This window comes from Myiozetetes cayanensis, unplaced genomic scaffold (genome assembly GCF_022539395.1).
Source record: "Myiozetetes cayanensis isolate MyiCay16 unplaced genomic scaffold, myiCay2020 scf10, whole genome shotgun sequence".
NCBI lineage: Eukaryota > Metazoa > Chordata > Aves > Passeriformes > Tyrannidae > Myiozetetes > Myiozetetes cayanensis.
Window position 1 is genome coordinate 23,901,338 of NW_026086605.1, and position 21,089 is coordinate 23,922,426.

General features: G+C 37.6%; 1 protein-coding gene across 5 annotated transcripts in view; it reads right to left on the reverse strand.

Moving 5' to 3' along the window:
• Positions 1-18,145: 18,145 nt before the first annotated feature.
• The window catches only part of DLG5 (discs large MAGUK scaffold protein 5), a 107,100-nt gene continuing 104,156 nt past the window's right edge, over positions 18,146-21,089 (reverse strand). For all 5 annotated transcript variants that reach the window (XM_050305286.1, XM_050305283.1, XM_050305282.1 and 2 more), the window contains one exon: positions 18,146-19,997. Coding sequence is in view for 4 of the 5 variants with exons in the window: in XM_050305283.1 (XP_050161240.1) it covers positions 19,894-19,997 (104 nt within the window). In the remaining variant the exon portion in view is untranslated. The remainder of the gene's footprint in view (positions 19,998-21,089) is intronic.

The window sequence follows — 21,089 nt, forward strand, 5'->3', positions numbered from 1 at the left end:
AGCCAGAGAGACACCATCTTGGAACAGGGGAGATTTCAGACCTACTGGCCAGCAGAAACTGTGGGAGCTCCACCGCAAAGAAGGAGACTACCAAGAAAGGAAGTAAAAAAATTGACTGCAACATGAGGGTCAGAAAAAAATATTACATGGTGGGCCTTGAACCGAGAAAAGAGCTTTGTTCTTCCTGTCCTCTCTGTCAGCAAGAGAGATGATTTTGGAAATAAGCTATTCAAGAATTTGTAAGAAAGAGACCTGAGATAGAGTGTACTATCATCATGACTTGAAATATGAATCAACTTTCATGTCTTAGTCCAGTTAGATTGGGGCAGTCAAAGACAGCTGACATAAGGATGCTTGTGGTACTGAATAAAACTGAATAAAATAAATAAACTGAATAGAAGCAAAAGAAAGGAAAACTTGAGGAAACTATATCTAGTGCTTAGCTTGGAGTCACTTACATTAGCTAAGTGGCCAAATAGGCATGCCTTCCCCTCCAAAAGCGTATCCTTATAGAGGGAAATATCCACCACAAGAAGAATCAAAATGTGATACTTCTAGAATGAACAAGTTAAAGGAGAGCTCCCCTACCCAGTCCTTGGTTGCTGCAATATCTACCAAGACACTTTATGAAAATGAAAAAAAAGATTAACCCCTGCCTGTATTTGACTGCTCAGACAAGACTAGGAGTGAAGATTAACAAGTTACCAGATGTTCCCAGACTAAAGACAAGGAGGGCCATACAGAAAGCTCAAGAATAGAGGAATTACATCTAAAGTCAGTGGAAATAAGGATCAAGTATAGCAGATGAATGAGACTGTGTTTTCCAGATTGAAAAACAGAAGCAAATACTCTAGGTGGTAGGATGGACTTGAAAACAAACAAAATTTTAAAACCCTAAAATGTTTAATTCAGTATAAAGAAACAAGGCAGCAAGGCAAATCAGTCATTAAATCCAACACAGAGACTATGAATAAACTATACTGTTTCAGAAGTTCTACACCAGGACAGTTCCAAGCATGCCAGTCAAATCTATACATATCACAAGAAGCCAGGCTTTATAGGCAGTGTTCAGGTACTGGAAGCAGGGGAAGTGAAGTAATGGATTGGTGACAGGAAGAGTATTCTGCTAGATATGTCAAACAGAGATGGGGTTCGTGTTGGAAACTTTTATTTTTTAGTTCTGGCTCAGATAATTCTGCATCAGAAAAGGGATATACACCTGAGATGAGGTGACCTGGAAATGACAATAAGTAGCCTTCTCTTTTTTTTTTTCTCCTTTCCTTATTTTTGGAGTTGGACTACTTTAATAGAGACTTCCATGGAGACAGTTCAAGACTTTTTCATTCACAGTTTGATTTCCAGACCCTCCATTATCCTAAAATGCATGGAACTGTATCTGACATTTTGAAAGATCTGTTTCAAAAGAAGCACTATTGGTTTCTCAAAGCAGTTCATGCAGCTCAATTCCCAGTGGACAGATCCTTTCACCAAGGTACTGCCAAAGCATATCTCGAGCCTTGCAGCAAACAGAAAATGCATATACATATGCTGTTTTAGAGTATACCTGAAGCTGTTCCTCGAAGCCTTCTCAATATAATTTATGATACTAATGTGTATTTCAAGTATTTTTGTCGGTGCTGTTGCAAATTATCATCCCATGTTTCCTGCCATGGCACTGTGGTAGGTAACCTTGGTGAGATTTGCACAGTCCTGCTTTTATGAACATTTGAAAAACTCCATCAGTGATGATGACATGCTGAGCAGTACATACACAGTACTTGCAAACTGTTGTTCATAATCAGCGTTAGGGTTCTCACAGGGTAGCTGCACACAGGTCAGCAGGGCATTAACTCAGTATGGGAGCTGACTCTGAGTGACTTGGAGAAAGAGGAGGGAGGTCAGTGACTCACATTCTATCTAATTAGAGAAAAGTTTTATTTTAATTACTACTTTAGAAGTTTTCAGGTTATAAAATAAATAACACTGCCAAAAAATGACTGAAGAGAACTATGGGACAAATGAAATGAGCAGAACTACTGTGGAATATAATGCAAAACAGCATTAGAGGAGGCAGAAAGGCAGGCAGATATTTCCTATATGCAAGCATGGCTAGAAACTGCTTCTCCAAACCAGAAAAGGGCTAGGGAAAATCTAGCCCTAGAGATGAATACCACAATTACCAGGCAGTCTCCATATACCACCTGAGTTTGAGCAGTGACTTGACTCCCTTGTGCATGTCACCTTTTTTTCTTTCTGAAATATATTTCATCTCAGTTCATATTTTTAGCTTAATAGAATAACCAAGAAGTGACATTTAAAAGTGAAAAAGAGATTTAGAGATCCTCAAAATCTTTAAATGCAAAATGTGATGTATTAAGTTGCAATGATTCTAGCACATCTTTTCAGCATATTATACATGTGCTATAGTTTTGATCTGCTTTCTACAGAGGAAGAGCAGTTACTGCCATCACAGATTGGAAGCTTCTTGTGGAAAAGAATGGGGAATTCTTTTCAGTGAGATTCAGAATTTGTGTGAACTGCTAGTGACCCCCTTGGCTGTTCTGTCAGTGCCTCTGCAGCACAGCCTCTGTGCCTCACTCATCCCTACGCTGAGCTTTCAAAGGTCCCTTAGAAATCAACTGCAAAATAATTACTGCAGTGCTTGGCTCCAGCTCTGACTTGGAAAGTGCTAAGTCATCAGTTCTACAAGACATAAATTATCAGTTCTGGTCATTTTCAATGAAAAAATATGAAAGCCACAGCTTCTTGAAAGCACATCCAGACATATCTTAAGTCCAGTCCAAATAGAATAAAAACATATGATGGAAATGTGTAATGCTTTCTCCAGTGGTTTGTGGTGCCTTTAGCACAATGGGGCAGATAAGGATGGCTTTGAGACTGAGCAGTGCTCATGGCATCCTGGGTATGTTGGTTATGGTCTAAACCTGATCTGAAAAGCAGGAAAGATTTTTACAGTGGAACTTTTCCATATTCTTAAAATAATCTTGAACATTTTCCTTTTCAGAGTTCCATTCTTTGTGCCTAACTGCAAGGTAAAAGTAACATCTAGACAGTACTACTGCTCCAAGAGGTAAATGTACTAGAAAAAATATTTTGGTTATGAATTGCAGATGAACATTTTCTGATTCTAACACTAACTAATATTCTCTAAGTAATTTCTGCAGTAAGTTTTTGGCCTAAGGACTGGGCAATTTAATTTTTTTTAAACCCCAGCCTTGCAAACCACTTAATAAATAGCTCATGTGAGCTGTTTCCATTACTTTGAGTAAAAACAGGCTTCTTTTGCAAATAGTTGTCTCTTAAGAGTTCAACATTTGCCTTCTTTAAATACTTCTATTTGTCTAAGATTAGCTGTTTCACAAACATTCTTCAAACCTCTTTGCTAAAATACTGTTGAGAATACTGCTCATAAATAAAATTCTCCATTTTCTTAAAACAGAAACAAAATGTACTTTCAGTTATTTGTTGAACTGTGTTAACAGAATATTAATCAAACAATTAAGAAACATTCATCCAGTTATTGTGCAGAAGCCAGTACTATTGCATTTAAGTACCTCACAATCTTATCCAGAAAATGATTCCATGCTGAAAGGATGTATCAATACTCCTATTTTATAGCCTAAGAGCAAGGCCTAGAGAGGCTAAACAACCTTCTAGGGCTCACCCAGAACTTTTGACAAAAGGGAAAACATAAACAGAGGCTCCATTGGAATTCCTTTCCTTCCCTGAAGAAAAAGGAAAACTATTTTACTGAGTGATCCTTTCCAACCGGTATCACTCAGTCACAGAGCACTGATGCTTGTCAGATTCCTTCAGGAATATTCCAGGCACGAGTCTTTGTTTTAGTCTCTCTGACACTTTGTCTAGTTTCTGAATCCCAGTGGTACTGAGGTAGGATGTATTTTGGCACGTACACCGTGAAAAGTCCCAAACTATTGTGAAAGATTTATAGATAACTTTCTGTAAAAAACGCAAGAGACTTTACGAGTATCCCATTTACTTCTAACTTTGAAGTTAAAAAAATCACAAATGCTTTAGTTAGCTAAATATTTATAATAGCTTGTCTTTATGCATGCAATGCATAATGCCTTCCAAGTACTTTAACAAGCTAGAAATAGAGAAGCATTGAAAGCTGAAAGAGCCATATTTGGGGTGAAAAATGGAAATTGTTTAAAAACACCACATTCAGTTAGAAGAGAAATGACACATTTTAACGTATGGGCTATTTTAAGTCAAGCAGGCGGTAAGGATTATAGTTAGAATTTGGCCAGAATATCAGGCCAGGATATCATACTTGCAGAAGAGAGCAGCTGTCAGTAATAAAAGTAAATAAGCAATAGGAGTCCTCCAAAGTAAGAGACATTTGCACCCATGGCCAGACTGAAGGCAGAGCTCAGGCATGACCTACCTGTGTACAGCAACTTCGGTGCTTCTTCCTGCAATGCCCTGGGTTTCCTGGTGAGGAAGCATCCCCTGAAATAAACGTCTACTGTCCCAAACTACCCAAAAGATGCCCAAGGCATGCAGTCTAATTGTGTTCATTTGCCTTATGAAGTTCTCAGAACACGGATGCCCTTCCTTCACTGTAGGTTTTCTCTCACTCAAGCAGCAATGCTCACTTTTCTACCACTTGGATTTCTTCCCTGAGCATGTCAGCACTTTGGCATCAGCCAGAACAACAGCAATGTCAACAGGTGAGAGCTGTGGGCTCCTTCCAGCACATGCCTACAACTTCTGCAGATATAAAACATCTTTGTGAGAAGTTCATGATACTGGCAGAAGCAGCCAAAAGATGTGTATTCCAGTGATGCTACAAGCTGTCAATATTGCCACCTGACAGTAGCTGGCAGTAAAGCTTATTGCTGCAGGCCTGACCTCAGTCCTCACTGCTTTGAGGACTCCGAAAATCAACTCCCATGTCACTAAATTCTATTTTCTTCACTGGGAAAGACTGAAGGGGGATACTTTTGCTCTGTAATCAATATATTTATCTGTACAGTCAAAACTTTGGGCAGAGAGGCATGCAATGAATTGCCTGAAGTGCTTGAAAATTTGCACTAAATACATTTATATTAATTTCATTAGTCAATTTTCTGCAACTTATCTATTTATGTATTATGTGTGTCTTCAAAATGCAAAGTCTTACTCCCTATAAATCAGAAATCGCATTGCGGCACTTGTTTTTACTCTGCTTTTAAAGTCTGTTTGACAAAGGCTGTGTATTTGTTTGTTGACATTTCATAACAGGCAGACTGGTACTAAGGCATTTTCACAAGCAATGAAAACGCATTTGACCATTCTTATGGGCTCCCAAAGAACCAGAAAGGCAGGGCAGGGAGGAGAGCAGGGAGAACCACTGCTTCTCTCATGTCACTTCACTGTTCAGACTCAACTAGATGCTTTTCTGTGACTGACATAACACTCTGTATTTTGTGCCTCAATTGCTGTTTCAGCAGCTCCAGACCACCCCCTTTCACCAGACAGACATGCTGTCTAAAAGTTGTTACATTAACATTTTCTTCCATGTATAGCAGTTCTGGAAATTTTCCTATCTGGGCTGCACAGGGGCCATAAATGAGACCACCACCTCTATCCACAAGCTGTCATACAAATCTATTGATCAAAAGCTACAGCCTGTAGTCAACAAAACTGGCAAGTGGTGTTATTCTTCACCCAAGTGAGACAGAGAATGTCACTTCTTTGTGGGTGAGTCTACATAGTTTAGATGGCCCAGGAAGAAAGTGTACTGAAGAAGATATATATAACCTGGGGCAAATTTCTCAAGCTGGTGTAGATTTATGCCAGCTCAAGGATATTATAGCTGTAATATTTTTTCCTTTCCATTCAACTCTGCTGAGATTTTCATGGGATAGCTAATGCCAAACTGGACTGACTTGCCTAGGACAACAGAAATAAGTTCCCATTTCCCAGAAATGGGAGACGATTTTCTGAGTCCGCACCCAGTATGCTATCATACCTTCCTTCCTTATTTCTCCATCTTCCAACACCAAAGTCCATTGAATACAACCTTGGTTTTGAATACAAATGTATCAGTTATATACAGAGGGAACAACAGTTTGTAAGCTCCTATCCTGCCTTTTTCTAGTCATGACACACATCAAGGGCTTTGAAAAGTATGGAAAACCAGTAACTGAGGTAACTGTTTCAAAACCCCATGGCTGACAGCAGACTCTTCCATTATGTAAATACGACATACATGTACACCTATGAGTGAGCATTTCTTTGTAAGCACACACCTGATACATCCCTTGCGATCTTCATCCTAAGCTAGCGTAGCTTCAGAGGCATTTATTCATTTAAGTCTCAGTATATTCACTGAATCTCACTTAGTTAAAATAGAAAGGCAGCTACTATGCCAAAGGGAGATGTTCTGAACTGCTCTCAGCTGGGAGTCTCATTTTATGCAGCTTACAGAAAGGCTTCTGAAAAGCTGCACATTAACGCAAAACACAAATGGTAACGGAACAGGGTACAAAGAGGTTGTTCTCACAAATGTCTCATCGATAAACATCATAAAAGACTTGCGTCAAGAAATAGTACTCCATCTACCAGTATACGCAAACCATAGTAAATAATGAAAACGTAAATAGGAGAGCAATAAGGAAGGCAGGCAGGGAGTACAAACGATAGCACTGAAACACAGATAAAGCAGCAAGGTTACTGGTGAAAACAGAGGATATTTTTAATATAGGAAATTGTGCATATCTTTCTGCTACCACAGAGATTAGTAATGGGGTGAAGAGTAAAGTGATTGGATTCATTCTTTTATCAAGATGCTGGAGTTCAGAGAAACGAGTCCTTTGAGTTTGCAAAGGGTCGCTTGGGAAAAATAGTTTGAATTTATTTTTAATTGAAGCACTTGCAATGTAAATCAGAATTCAAGGACCTTTTATTTCTGCAGTATAACTCACTACAAAATGCCTCTGTTTTTGAATGAGTGCATCAACACAGTCCATTTTGGTTTGTGCAAATTCACCTGGCTAGATTAACTGTCTGAAGCACCTCCACACAGACAGACAGTAAATAAGGAAAAGAGATGCACCACAGACAAAGACAAGAATAAAATGGGACTACAAAGCTCATTTTACCTTGTGCTGCAGGCAAAGCTTGCCTCTAAAGGTGTCAGGTGAGTACAAATGCAGTCCTTAATTCATCCAACAAATGCACAAACCACATTTGCACAGAAAATGAATAAGCTAGCATTCAAAAAAAGGGTACTAAGAAACTAAGGTTAAGATAAAAAATTGAATCTATTTATTCTTGAGTTCTTAAAAGGCCTTTTCTTTAATTAGAAGCAAGCATCCACATAACAAATGCAACCTTGTAACTTTTAATAGCTGAAGCATAAGCATAATCAGTTGTGATGGAAATTCCAGATTGCATGCTCTCATCTTTTGACCTTGGACTCACCACATTTCTCTCTATCTGTAATTAATAGCTTTGTATTAGGGGGGGCAATGACTTTGTAAGTAATGTCATAAATACACACAGTGTTACATCCTCCATATTGTCACAAGTGCCACAGATAAGTCTGTGTTTGAGGCTGCTGCACCCCTGCAGCTGCACAGCCAGAGCGGCTCTGTCTGGGCAGAAAGGACTGACCCCAGGAGTTCAGTGAGCACACACCATCTGTGGGTGCAGTGAGGCCGCACTGGAGAGCTGACCTGCATCGTGCAGCTCCTGGTCACAGACTCGCTTCTGTCATTAAGGAAAGGGATGGGATGTTGCTACATTGTACCTAATGGAAATCAAGGCTGTAATTTAAATGCATTTCAGGTTAACTAGAACCACCAAATGGCTGCACAACAAAGACCAATCTTCTAGTACCAAATGGTGGTATATCTGAACAAACTCCATTAACAAACTAAGCACTTGAGGTCCAGATCTTTCTGCTTCAAATTGCTCTCTTTGTTCTACAAGTTTCCCCAAAAGAAAAAGGAAACAGTCAAAAAAAAAAAATTAAAATGCTTACATCTTGTTGGAGAAGGGGATATATGTCTGTCTGTACCCTTCATCGGGTTAAGACTGACTGATGACTTCTCCAGCTTTGGCTGGAGACCATGACAACATCAATTATGTGGGACTGTCCAGCTTTATACTTGAAGAAACTCTGCTTTACCTCCAAAAAAACCCACAAACAGAACAAAACAAAACGCAACACAAAAAACTCCACAAATCCAACACCAACATTAAGAAAAAAAACCCCAACAAACCCACAAACCAAAGAGCACCAAATTTATCTTTCATCTGTCTGTCTGTATCTAAAAAAAAATGTGTGCCCTTACCCCGCCATTGCTCATAGGTGAAAATTATTGGGCTGCTGAACATCAACAACAGGCAGCAACAAGTTTATCCTTTGAGCTGTGGAAGAAACTCTAATGTCTTCAGTGGCACTAGGGCAAGAGCTCAAAGTCTATTCTGAAAGACCAGAAGAAATAGGAACAGAATGATGTGAGGAGTAAACTCAGAGAAATGCTGATTGTGAGATAATAAAATGTTATTTCCTGGAGCAATTATTTGCCTCAGTGAGTGCACAGAAATCAGCCACACTTAAGGTACTATGACACTTCACACAGCATTGTGTAACACAGTTCTTCAGTTAAGCTACATCCTTCTCCTCTTTATGGCATCATTTAGAGTATTTTATTAGCCATATTTTAACCCCCTGCCTTGATTTCTTAAAAATTGGTCTCTATTTGCCTCTCAGCTTTCTATCTGTGAAACAGGATACAACTTCCTATCTGTAAGGCATCTGTAAAAAAATATTAAGCTGCATGAAAAGGACTCCATAATCCTCTGGGATAAAATACAGACTCTTTCAAGAACCGAAAGCACTCAAAAGAAAAAAACCTGCCCCTGCAATCACATCTGGTGCTCTACCTCTCACAGATCACTTCACTGCTGAAGAGCTTGCTTTAATTATTTTCCTGTTTGAAATAGCAGCTAACCACTCACTGAGCTCCATGCCCCATTCCCTCCCTGTAATACTAGATTTTGTACAAACAGGTAAGCCACCCATAAAATCCAGGTAATTAAAACTGTTTTACCGCACAGCCATGCTATCAAAGCAAATGAGAAAACAGAGTAGCAAACAGGGGCTCTGGGGCCTCCAGCAGGGTGAAGAGAGAAGCAAGACACAGACAGTGTCTCAGTCCCTTCAAAAACAGCAATCCAAAATGCACAGAGCAAGCACACAGCAGGCAGAGCTGGAGTGCAGCCACACGCTACTCGCGCCAGAGCAAGACTGTTGCTTGTGCCCTTTGATGGCAGAGGTTAGAACTGGCAACAGGGCACAGACCACTTCAAAACCTGTACACAGAGGTGTCTGTAACTTGAATAAAGAAATTTAGAAGAGAAAGGTCACAGCCCAATGCATGGATCGCAAAAGGAAAGACATGCAGCAACTTCTCATGAGGCACCAGGATAATTTGCATGTGCTGCCTACAAGACAGCAACACATGGCAGAGGAGCTTGTTGACAACTTAATGATTGTATTACTTACTCTGGTGCCTAAACAAAAGAAAGATGCAACTCTGTAGGTTTATCAAGTAAGAGGAAGTTCTGTAAATCTAACTGTGGAGGCCGGTACCTAAAAATGTGCATCTTATTAGTGGGAGATATGCTAGTACCATTGAATTCTGGACCTTTAAAATTTAAAGCTCAAAGTTAACATAACTAGACACCGGTATTTCATACACCTGTGTCTTAAGAGGGCTTCCTCCACAAATTGTATGAATATACCTTAAAGGATGGTAGAGAGCTCTGAATATGTCATAAAAGGAAAATGCAACTCAAGCTGTATGTGTGTTCCCATAACGAGAAAAGCGCTGTATCTGTGAAGGCTTATACAACAGTGACTTCTGCTGTGAAAACCTTGTCAAACCAGCATATCAGTTATTAAGGTTAAAATTTCCTGGTTTGCTCTGATTACTTAAAATATTGAATATGCTTAAAATAGAACTTAGCAATATGCTTATGAAAGGGCACTTGAAACGTGAGAGGCCTGTTCCTGTTCTTGCTCCTATAGCAAGGGGTAAGGTGCCTATTTTAGTGGGACAAGGATGGAGGCATAAAAATCAAACTGTTCACTAGTCCCAAGAGAAAACCAAAACTTTTTCATTATCATGGAATTGTGGACACAATTTTGAACACAGGTGGATTCAAAAGAGTTTCCAGGACTTGCATCTGACATCTTGATGTGATGCCATTGCATCTTACCTGAGCTAAAAGCAGAGGCAGTTTTGGTGAACTTCTGTTATGCCTGCATCCTAGGAAGACTTAAAAGATTTTCCTTCCACGGAAGAGTGCAGCACGTTTGACAACTTTTGCCTCTAAGAAAAAACAGAAAATAATAAACTAACAAGGCTTTGGAGGTTTGAGAAAGTAATTGGTCTTTTATTTTCTAAAAAATTGAGTTGTTTCAACAAAGAGCTTTACTTAAAATAAAAGAGCACATGAATCCTCACAAATTTTAATACAGGGTTATATTCTGGAAAAACAATTACTAATCAAGAAAAACCATCTGTTCCCCATAAATTAGAACTGGTTAGATGTTCACTGGAAAATATTTATTTGACTAACCAAAAGAACTCTCTGCACCCCCTCTATGTTTAAAGCCAATTTCCTTGCTTGTGTATTCACGAATAGGTGGAAAAGAACTGTGCACAGGCTATACACATTAAGTTAGTCAGCATAAACTGTCACAAAGGCTTTCCATTTTAAGTCATACCTTTTATAAGTAGGACTTGACACTAAGCCAGTCAGCCTGATGCTCTCTCATGCTTTTTGCATACTTTAGAGACTAGATTATTATTGTCTAGTCTCAACGAAAGGTCTGTAGCCATACAAGGCTTAGTATGCCTTCATCAATTGAGTGATTGTTACAAAATAGCCCATAATAGGTGTCTGAATTTAATGCACTAGAAATGTTGGATTTACAGATAAGAAATATGCCATACTTTTCAATCTCTTCAGAACCACCATTACTTGAATTCCCTCTGATAGTGCATCATACACTGCAGCACACATTATTTTAAGAATCAGTTACTTTGTTTTTTCATGCCATGCCTGGCAGCTGTTGATTTGCAGTCAAAGCTGCAAGTTCTCATCATTGATTCTGCCCATACTTTCTGTTTATGGAAGAAATTATCATAGAATACATATTATTTGATTTTCATAAACCTAAGCATGATTCCATAGTGGTTTGTTTTCTTTTTTTGTTATTGAAATGCTTCACGATTTACAAAAAAACCGAGAAGAATTTACTGCCAGGCTTGTGACCTTGAGGAGGACAGTTTGAAACTCTGCTCTTAATCTTGCAAGAAAAACAATCAGTGCTATATACAGCATAAAATGACTGTAAATGAGATGTTGTACCTATAAAAATAAATAGAGTGTCAGAGATGTTTGATTTGTGAGTTTGCATTAAGGGAGCCTTTCTCAAATTTTTAAAGAATAATTTGATAAATGCAAGTCATCTTCCATGTATTACTGAAGAAATAATATTTTTTTTCATCTGTTGTATTTTTTGTACTGACTGTATTAGCATACTGGGAAAGCAAAGATTTATTCTCTCTCTCATACCAGAAATATTTTTTTTCCTCTAAACACTACATTCTGTACTACACACAGTAAAAACTCCCAAACACAACTTTTAATGATGAGCATTTATATAGTCTAACTCCTGTTTTCAGCAGCTGGCTTGAGACATCTTGTAAAGGGTCCTTTCTTTTTCAGAAATTACTGAATACTTTCATGAAAATTATGAATACCAAGATGAAACAGAATAACAGCTTTCCTTTTGATGAAATTTAATGCCTCATTTCAATGTTTATTAAATGAAGTATCCTCCTCCAATGCTTTTACATTTTCCAAATGTAGCTTTCAGCCTAATAACACCTTTTTAAGGCAGGTATATTAAAAATTAAAAAGCTAAATAATTCTGGGAGCATTGCAATTTTGGGGTTTTATGACCCATCAGTTTAATCCTAAACAATTTTGCCATTTTTCTATTTCATGTTGACTAACAAACCATGTATTGCTTATTTACTTATCTGTAGTACCACTGCTTTTCAGCACACAACCTTGTGTGTGTAGTACTTGCAGAATTAGATTTTTAAAAAATACAAAACAAAACAAGAGAACAAAAGGGCACACTCATGAAACAAAGGAATATATACACACTGAAAGGAGAATACCACATTGGATAGGTTAGCTGACCTAACTTTTTCTTTCCCATTGAGGAACAAGACACTTCATTTTAGAGTGACTATAGAACCATGACTTCTCACCATCAAGCTGGAGGACTCAATGGGTTATGATGGAACAAACCTTTATTTAAACCAAAAACTACATCCCATAAATAGCAGGGGGTAGCAAAAAGTCAACCCCCAAATCATTGAAACACTTGAGAATTACATTTAATAAAACAAAAGCTGAAAGTCCTCTGAATAATGAAGTATGTACACTGCAGCATAGAAGTTAAAATAGTATTTTCATAGAAACAAGGATTAAGGTGCCACAAATGCTGTTGGTCTGGACACCAGATTTTTAAAATTAAGGGAGGTAGATGTTGAAAGTCCCATTATGAGAGCACTGAGGACAAGAGAGAAAATTACTTTCAAACTCTGTCTTAATTGTTTCAAGAAAGGGCTCTGTTTCTGAGTAGCTCCTGCTGCAAGTGGAAGAACTGAAAAGGGCCCATGACTTGCAACATTAAACACTGTTTTGCTGCTGTTCCTGTTCTTTCCACCATATTGTGTATTACAGACTGCCTATATCTTCAAAAGGCTGATAGTACAGAGTGTGTAAAATAAAAACTAGGGTTTAGGGCAAGAGCAGAGTGGGGAAAAACCAAGGGAAATGTGGCTACTTCTGTAGAATTCCAGAATTTTGGAACTCTTTATAAACTGGCTCCTTGTAATTTCAGTAATGTCCAGAGTTAGAGCAAAACAGGTTAAAATTAGAATAATAATAGTTTATTTCTAGTGAAGGTCAGGTCCCATTTGAGGATCTCAGTAATTTGCAGCACATCAATGCAGCTATACCTCTGCACACCTTACCAGTACTGTGTTATCACAGAATCACAACAGTGCAGAGGGAAATGCAAATGAATTCAAAGCCAGTAGAGGTCATAAAATCTTAAGGCAGGTATGTGAACTTTCTCAAGTCATCTGTTGCTTACCGAGTAGGTTCTTTTACAAATGTACTGCTGACACTGCTGGAAACATAGCAAGGCATCACTTTCAGAAACTGCAGACATGGAAACCTTGCTAAAACATTATCTGATATTGCAGCCTGCTGAATGCTGGAGTCAATCAACCACTGCTGTTCATGAGATCATCAACAGTGAGGATAACAAGTGTCTAAAATCAAATCAGTAATTAACATACAACTACATAGTATGCTTTATGAAACAAACAGACTTTACATAATGTCCCCAAATACTTTAGCATTAGATAACAGGGCGAGGAAGGGAGAGGTTAGGTTGCATCAGCAATGGAAAAAATATCTTTGAGAGTTTATATGTGCAAGTGAAGCATGAAGCAAGGAAATGGGGCAAACAGGAAGGCTGCATTCGATGGGAGACACACCTTGAAAGAAGATTTATCTACTAATGATAATGAGACTATAAAGCAAAGGGAAACTAAAGCTGAATATAGCAGTAAAAGAAGGGGAAAGTTTGTGATGTATCCATAATATAGTTCTCACACTAACTAGAACCTCACTTCTATTTTGAGAAAAATTTCATGGAGCGCTTGCCAAAACTCGGTCTGTGTATGGTTATATAGTAGAAAATGGACAACTGAAAGAAAAACACAGCAGCAACCACTGATCAGAAATCCCATTTCAGCTCTGAAAGGCAGAGAACCGCCCTATGGAGCCAGGACTGTAAACACATCACTAGGGTTAACTCATGCAAAGACTGAAGCATTACGAAGTATCCCATGGAGGAGCACAGCTGTGGCCTGAAGCCAGGGCAGGCCCAACACTTCCTTACTCCACAGTCAGGAGACAGATCTGATCACATCCTGTGCAGGATGAAAGAGCAGTGTCAGCATCAGTTAGGAATTCAAATGTCTCTGGGAGCTCAAATCATGCAGCTCTGAAGGAAATTCTGCCATGTAAGGCCAGGAGGAGGGGGCAGATATCCAATTCATTTTTACAACTTTAATTATTTTGCAGCTGTAAAATGGTCACTCTGGCATAAAGTATGTGATACCACCCTGAAAAATGAGTTCTAAATAATTAAACTGAAAATCAGTCAGAGCAGGTCCCAACAGATCAAACTATAATTGCAGCTATTAATGACACATTTTTTACTACAGCATAAGTCAGGGTATAAAAGTATGATAATTCATCTGAATTCTAGAAATACATTTGCAGCCAGAAGCTCTGAAAAACCACAGTTCAGCCAACCCCAGATATAAGTGATACATATTTGCCACCACTGGATGAACCTTACGTTTGCTGAGGATATGCAGCTTGTATCACCTTCCTGGAATTCAGCTCCATGTGTTTGGTTCCTTCAGTAATTGCACTTACTCATCTTTGCATCACAAACCTACTTGTTACTATAATGATGCGAACAATTGCTGGCACTCTCAAATCGCATCTTCACAGCAGAGAACAATTTTCTATCTCTTACCTTATCCTCATCAAGATACTATAACTAACAGTTACTTTCATCACAGAACTATAAGACTTACAATCACATTTAGTCTTCTTACACATATTTAGATGGAAAAAAAAAACATGTTCAGCCTTTTATTGCTTACATTAGCCCAACAGACAAGCTTAAAACCTAATATCTTATGTTTATCACAGGTGGACCACAAATACCATCTTAATTTGGTTCAAAAAAACAATAATTTGAGCATCTAACTGCTAAGTTCAAATGTTTAGCATTTGTGGACCAAGCAAATTTGGCAAATGACGGAATTGAGATGATTTCAATTGATTGGTGCTATTGCTAATGAGATAAGATGAATCTGCAGCAAAACGAGGTCCAAGAGTTGCAAAAAAAAGGGTCACTTACTCTAAAGATCAAAGTCACCATCTTCAGAAAGCTGATCATTCCCTGTCTTTGGAGGAAGGGCATAGGGAATATTACATAAGGAATGTCATTCACATTTGGACTGAAAAAAAAACTTTAAAAGAAAAAAAGCTATTGCAAATATAAGTGTGATTTTGAAAAAAAAATCTTTTTCTTGATAAAGTGTTGAAAGAATTTAACATTTTGACAGACTTGTTTCTAGTTTTGAAGAAATATCCAGTATGTATGTGAATTAAGAGTAAACTGCTGTCTTCGTTTCAAGAAATTTAAATGTATCTTCAGGAAGACAGGAAGGACATGAAATCATAAGAAAGCCAAACTGGACACTGTAAGTGGAGTTTAGTGGGAAGGGGGTTGTTTTGTGCATTGGGTGTGGAAGGGGGAGTGTTGTTCCAGTTTGGGCTGTTTGTTTTTTCTCAACTAGCAGTAGCAGTCCTCTAGCTCTTGGACACTCTTTATAGTGTGAACCAGCGAAGGAAAAGGGTCATAAATCAAGATTCCATGTCTTTGAAAGCTTCCACAGCCATTGGTGCTATTTTTTTCAACATGACAGACACAGAAAATATCCCAGTGAACACATTCAGCATATAATGTACTGTTACACAGCAATGACAGATAATTCACCATCATATTAAGTGATTAGGTTAAATAGTACAAGGATTTTTGTGATTTGCTTCTTAAAATTGATTGGATCTCTGCCATTTCCCCTTTAACACCTGCATTCTGTGGAGGAAAAATAATCTAAAATGCTTAATTGAATAAGATCTAATGAAATCAGAACGATTTTAATACATCTCTTCTTACTGTTTTTCAAATGAGTTAAGTAATAAGATGAAATATTTTTTAAAAATAAAGTAAAAAATCATAATATTTTCCATGCTGGAAGTCTATACAATAACTTCCAAAACTGAAAATGTTTTAAATTTCTTTAGTTACAGTACGCTGCCTATGCACAGTTTCTTCAAGAAAAGGATCCATGAGGGCAATGCTTTTAAATATAAAGTTATAGCGATCATCTAAAATCATAAATAATGTTAAAAACCACTCACTCTTAGGAAAGTTTATAAGGAATTGTTAAAACAGAGTTGAACAATCCCAAGTTAAGCTAGCATGTTCACATTTAAGTAATAGAATCCCCTGTTCAACTTGGTTTTGGATTCACGCTTGCATAACTTCTGTTGTGCTGGCAAAAGCATCTCTTGGTATTCAATGAAAGGAAAAAGGCAAATTAAGCAGGTAAAAAGTTTGCTATCAAATATTATTAAAAATTTACTTTTTCACTGAAGAACATCAAGACATTTTCTAAACAAAATGACATAGAAGGAATGTTGGAAAAAATATCTTTTAAAACAATGAAATTAATAAGAAACACTCATGGACAAAGCAGTCTAATAAAACTTACAGGAAGAGGCCAAGCACCTTTTTTTGTGCTGTTGAGTTTCTACTGCAGTTCTGGAACCTTTATTAGTTGTTGCACAATACCAAAGTCTGCTTTGCTGGGTATCTGTATTTTTCACAGTAGTCTCCTGAGTTTCCAACCAGTGCACATTTTTCAGTGTCAGTCTATTTTAACAGAAACTGTCCATTGTGAAATGGAGGCACAGAATTGTAGAAATTACATGGAGCCTTCGACATAAGACTAGAAAAGATTACAAGATTTTACTTTACCCACTAATACATCCATCTGAGATTAACCTGGGAAAGCTGTTCAAAATTGCTTAAGGCAGTGCTTGCATTCACTAAAAAGGATAATGATATGGCCTCCAAATTTATCAGGCACTGAAAAAGAACCCTTGTCTGAGGTGGAGAGGTTGGCAGCTGTCAGAGTGTAATTCTGGATCTGGCAAACGCTTGCCCTCCAATTCAGGTCAATGTGAACAGAATGCAAGTAGATGTTTGTCAACATATGAACAACAATCATACATATAGCCTGCAGTATCTTCATCCACTTTATGTCAGTTTAGCTATGGAGAAATAAATTTAAAAGATGCCGATTTCTAGTTACTGTTTACCTGCAGCTATACGTGCTAAATGGTGGCTTACAAGTACAAGGGTGAAATTCTCACACTTTTTGTTTCTAGCTTTATTATTTGGAACTATTTTAAAAATACCCACATAACTACATTCTTTATTTAAAACACCTGGACAAAGCTACTCATTCCAGAACAAGGGCCAAATCTAGCTCCAGCATGTGGTATTATAAAAGAAAGTGGTATATCAGGAATTTCCTGATGTGAGCTAAAGGAATCTTTGTAGTGTTCAGTCATGACTTCAGTTCTACTTGTGATCAGAAGATATGCAATGTATGGCTGTTACTGACCTGCCAAGACATACCTATTCTCATTTTCTTCATCCTCTCTTAGATGATGTTACCACAGTGTGTTTTTTTCAAGAAGAACAGATAAAGTGCACGTCCTGTCTTATGACTGAAGGTTATTTCTAGGTTTGCAGATTACAGGAAGACTGACAGTCCACCAATCAGGTTCATACTGAAGCTGACTATTTGGCATCTGAGAATAAAAGCAACTGATGAAGCAGAATACTTAGTACACAATAATTACCTTCCCCCTAAGCTTTTAGGTAACTCAATGAACAGAAGAGGCTGGTCTGTCTGAAGTGTAAAAACCGAGTCAGAGCATTCTGCAATGTGCCTCTAAGCTAATATTCACATTTTTGCTTATGCTTACCCCAGCTTCCAGTGACACTCCCTTGAAAATAACAGTGATAGACTCATTCTTCAGATACAGCCTTGATCCAATCAACTGCATTTTCATTTGAAATCCTTAACACCTGGGTCAGAATGTTAAAAATGTTAACACAAGCATTTTTACACAAACATCTAACTTCTTGTGTCCTGCAGTTTGTGAAAGTCTCTGGTATTTATGTATGCAAGGCTGGGCAAAAGCACAAAATCAAAGCTTGTTCCTCTCAAGGTGGGTACTTGAAAGTATGTACATCAATTTTAGTCAAAAATTTAAACCTTATGTGAGGAACTCAACTAAATAGAGTCAAGAATAGCAAGAGTTATATGCACCCATTACACACAAGTGAAGTTATAGAAATTGACCTTTATTTAGTAATCAGTTTCTTTAACCTTTTTTTGATACAAAGTGACATTTTCATTTAGTACAGAAAAATCCATGTCAGAACAGTACCTGTCTGTTTCAGTTGTACCACTGGAGTCTACTCTGATCTCAAACTTTAAAAAACAAACAAAAAAAATGAGATAAACAAAAACCAACTTCTGTCCCTCACCATGAGAAGTAGTTGGACTAGTAATTCATTAATATCATTTCATATTTATGAATTTATATATATATATAGTATTATAATAGTACAGTATAATACTATATAAAATACTATATATATATTAGATGTTTTTATAGTTCAAAATACTCTATATAGTTAAAACTACATAAATACTATAAAAAGTATTTTGAACTATAAAATAGGAACTGTAAAACAGAATTTAAATTTAGGACCAGATCTTTCCTTGAAGAACTGTGCAATAAAAATCCCTTTTTTTAATTATAAAAGCTGCAAACAGAAGCAAAATTACAGCCTGTAGTGTAAAACTAGAATCCCTACATAATGAAATGTTAGAAACAGTGACTGAGAAGCAGTTCTACTGAAATAATATTTTAAAAACAATTAAAATACAGTACCCAGGAAACATGGCACAAGAGACAGAAGAGACAGGTACAAAACCTGTGTTAGGAACACAGAGTCAGAAGTGCAAAAAACCAAAAGGGGAACCAATATAATAGAGTTTGGTACAACAGGTAAATAAGTATTGCAACCAAAACTAAACGATCACTTTTTTTTCTGACAGTGAAAACACTAACAATTTAGTACCTTTCTAAAGGCTTTTAATCAAAGCCCTAAAACTGTGTCCGCTCTTAAATAAAAACAGTCTATGTGAACGCTACACACTGAAGTACAAAGCTTAAGAATTACCCTGCAAAATTGCACCGACATAAGCTTTCCATATTTACAGTATCTAAAAGTGACAGAACACAGCATGCTAGGCCTAGTTTATGACTCTTCCCCACCAGTACTTAATCCAGGCCCAACAACCAAAAATTATTATTTCTCAACACAAGTTAAGCTTGGATTGTTCAGATACATTATGACATTTAAATATTAGATTCATGCATAAAACAAGAAACGATATCTTTGACAGACAAGCATTGACAGGATACAAACAGTGGTCTGCCCTGTGTAGGAGTGTACTTACTTGTGAGCTTACTCCCAAGACGTACCAATTCAATCCCACCTTATTACCTGGTTGTCAAGTCAGTAACGTGCTTAGAAATGGTCAAAATTGTAACTAAGAGTCACATTGCGCGTAAACTGTCTGCTCATATTCAGAAATTTCATTTCAGAGAGCTACCTCATTAAGTGAAAGGACATAGAGTTAAAAAAAAACACAACAAAAAGACATTCAAGTAAACAGCAAGAACCAAATACTTTGAGAAGGTTTTTGTAAACTTGTCATTCTACAGGGTTTTGCAGCATTGTTAAATTCGTTACTCATGGACAAGTACACACAGGTCACAACCCCTAGTGACAATCTGTCATGTGTACACGTACGGCGTAAGAGACAAGCTCGGTGAAGTGATCTACCCCTTTTCCACATGCCTCCTCAGGTCCTTGTGTGTTCAGTGTTATCATTCCCCTTCATGAAACAGAAATCACTTACGGATAACTTTATAAAGACAGAAATGAACCGAGTCCACTGGATAGAAAGTTAGTTGGTTATTTACATCTGCAAAGTAGCTTCACAGCGAAATAAGCTACAGTGGGCCAGCTGGAATCCACAGGACTTTGTTTTGTTCTTGATCAACAGTTGTCATGATCTGAGTGCAAATGCTTGAAAGGGCTCCTCCCTGGACAATGCCTGGAGAAGGAGAAACACCACACACAGATGAGACTGGAACAAACAGTTATGACTAATCTGCATTTATCTGCAAAGTGTTTATCAACAGATCAGAATTAAGCAACTCAATTCAGTATTTGACAGATGCATGACTCTACTAAAAAAAAAAAAATCAAATAAACAGAGCAAAGAGGTCAAGCATTAAATACACAGTTTCTTCTGCTAGCTCTTAAAACAGTCCACGGATGTCACAGAACTAATGGCTGTAATCAACTAAGACAACTGTTTTGTAAGAGGCCTCCATGTACTATTTTCAGAGGCATCAGGTGGCAAAGTTTAAGTCTAAAGATGGTCAGAACCTGCTATAATAAACTTGCTCTGTTCAACATGTCATGTTAAGAGTTTTATATTTACGGGGTAATATACATAGAGACTATAGCTGTAGCAACTAGACACTATTTACAAATATTAGAAGTAAATTATGAGGCAGCTCACAGATCTCTGAGCTAAATAAAACAGCGGCCAATTCTTATTGTCAACTACATTTAAGGAACAAAAGGCCAACAGCAAGCAACTCCCTGAAAATCAATTCAAAAGATAAATGAACACCTTTTATTCTACTGTTGCTAAACATAACAGTCATAAAAAGTAAAATGTCAACACTGACACAGGAGAGGAGAATGTATTCTCTTAAAGACTTAAAAAGTGAGCAGCTTCATGACTTGAGAAATATGTCAGCAAAGCCTCTGGCCACACCTATCACTAATGCTAAAAAAATATGGAAAGAGTTACATAGCTTAAGAAACAATTTTCCTTAAAGAGAGAATTTGATGCCACATAAACTAGTATATGACTGTGCAATATATACTACAGTTAACGATATCAGGTGAGTTTGGAGCATAACACAGTAACTGACAAGGCCTACGGAAGGTGAAAGTGCAGGAAGGAAGTGATTCAGACTACTGTGCTCACTACAGACACTGTGCTCACAATACAGGAAATGAAGCTAACTTGAAAAAGTCATTAGTCAAAAAGTGTACTTCATGAAGTAGTCATGGAGCTCAAGTCAGAGAGTGTGTCCTATAGCTCCACGAGTAAGCTACCAGGTAAAAC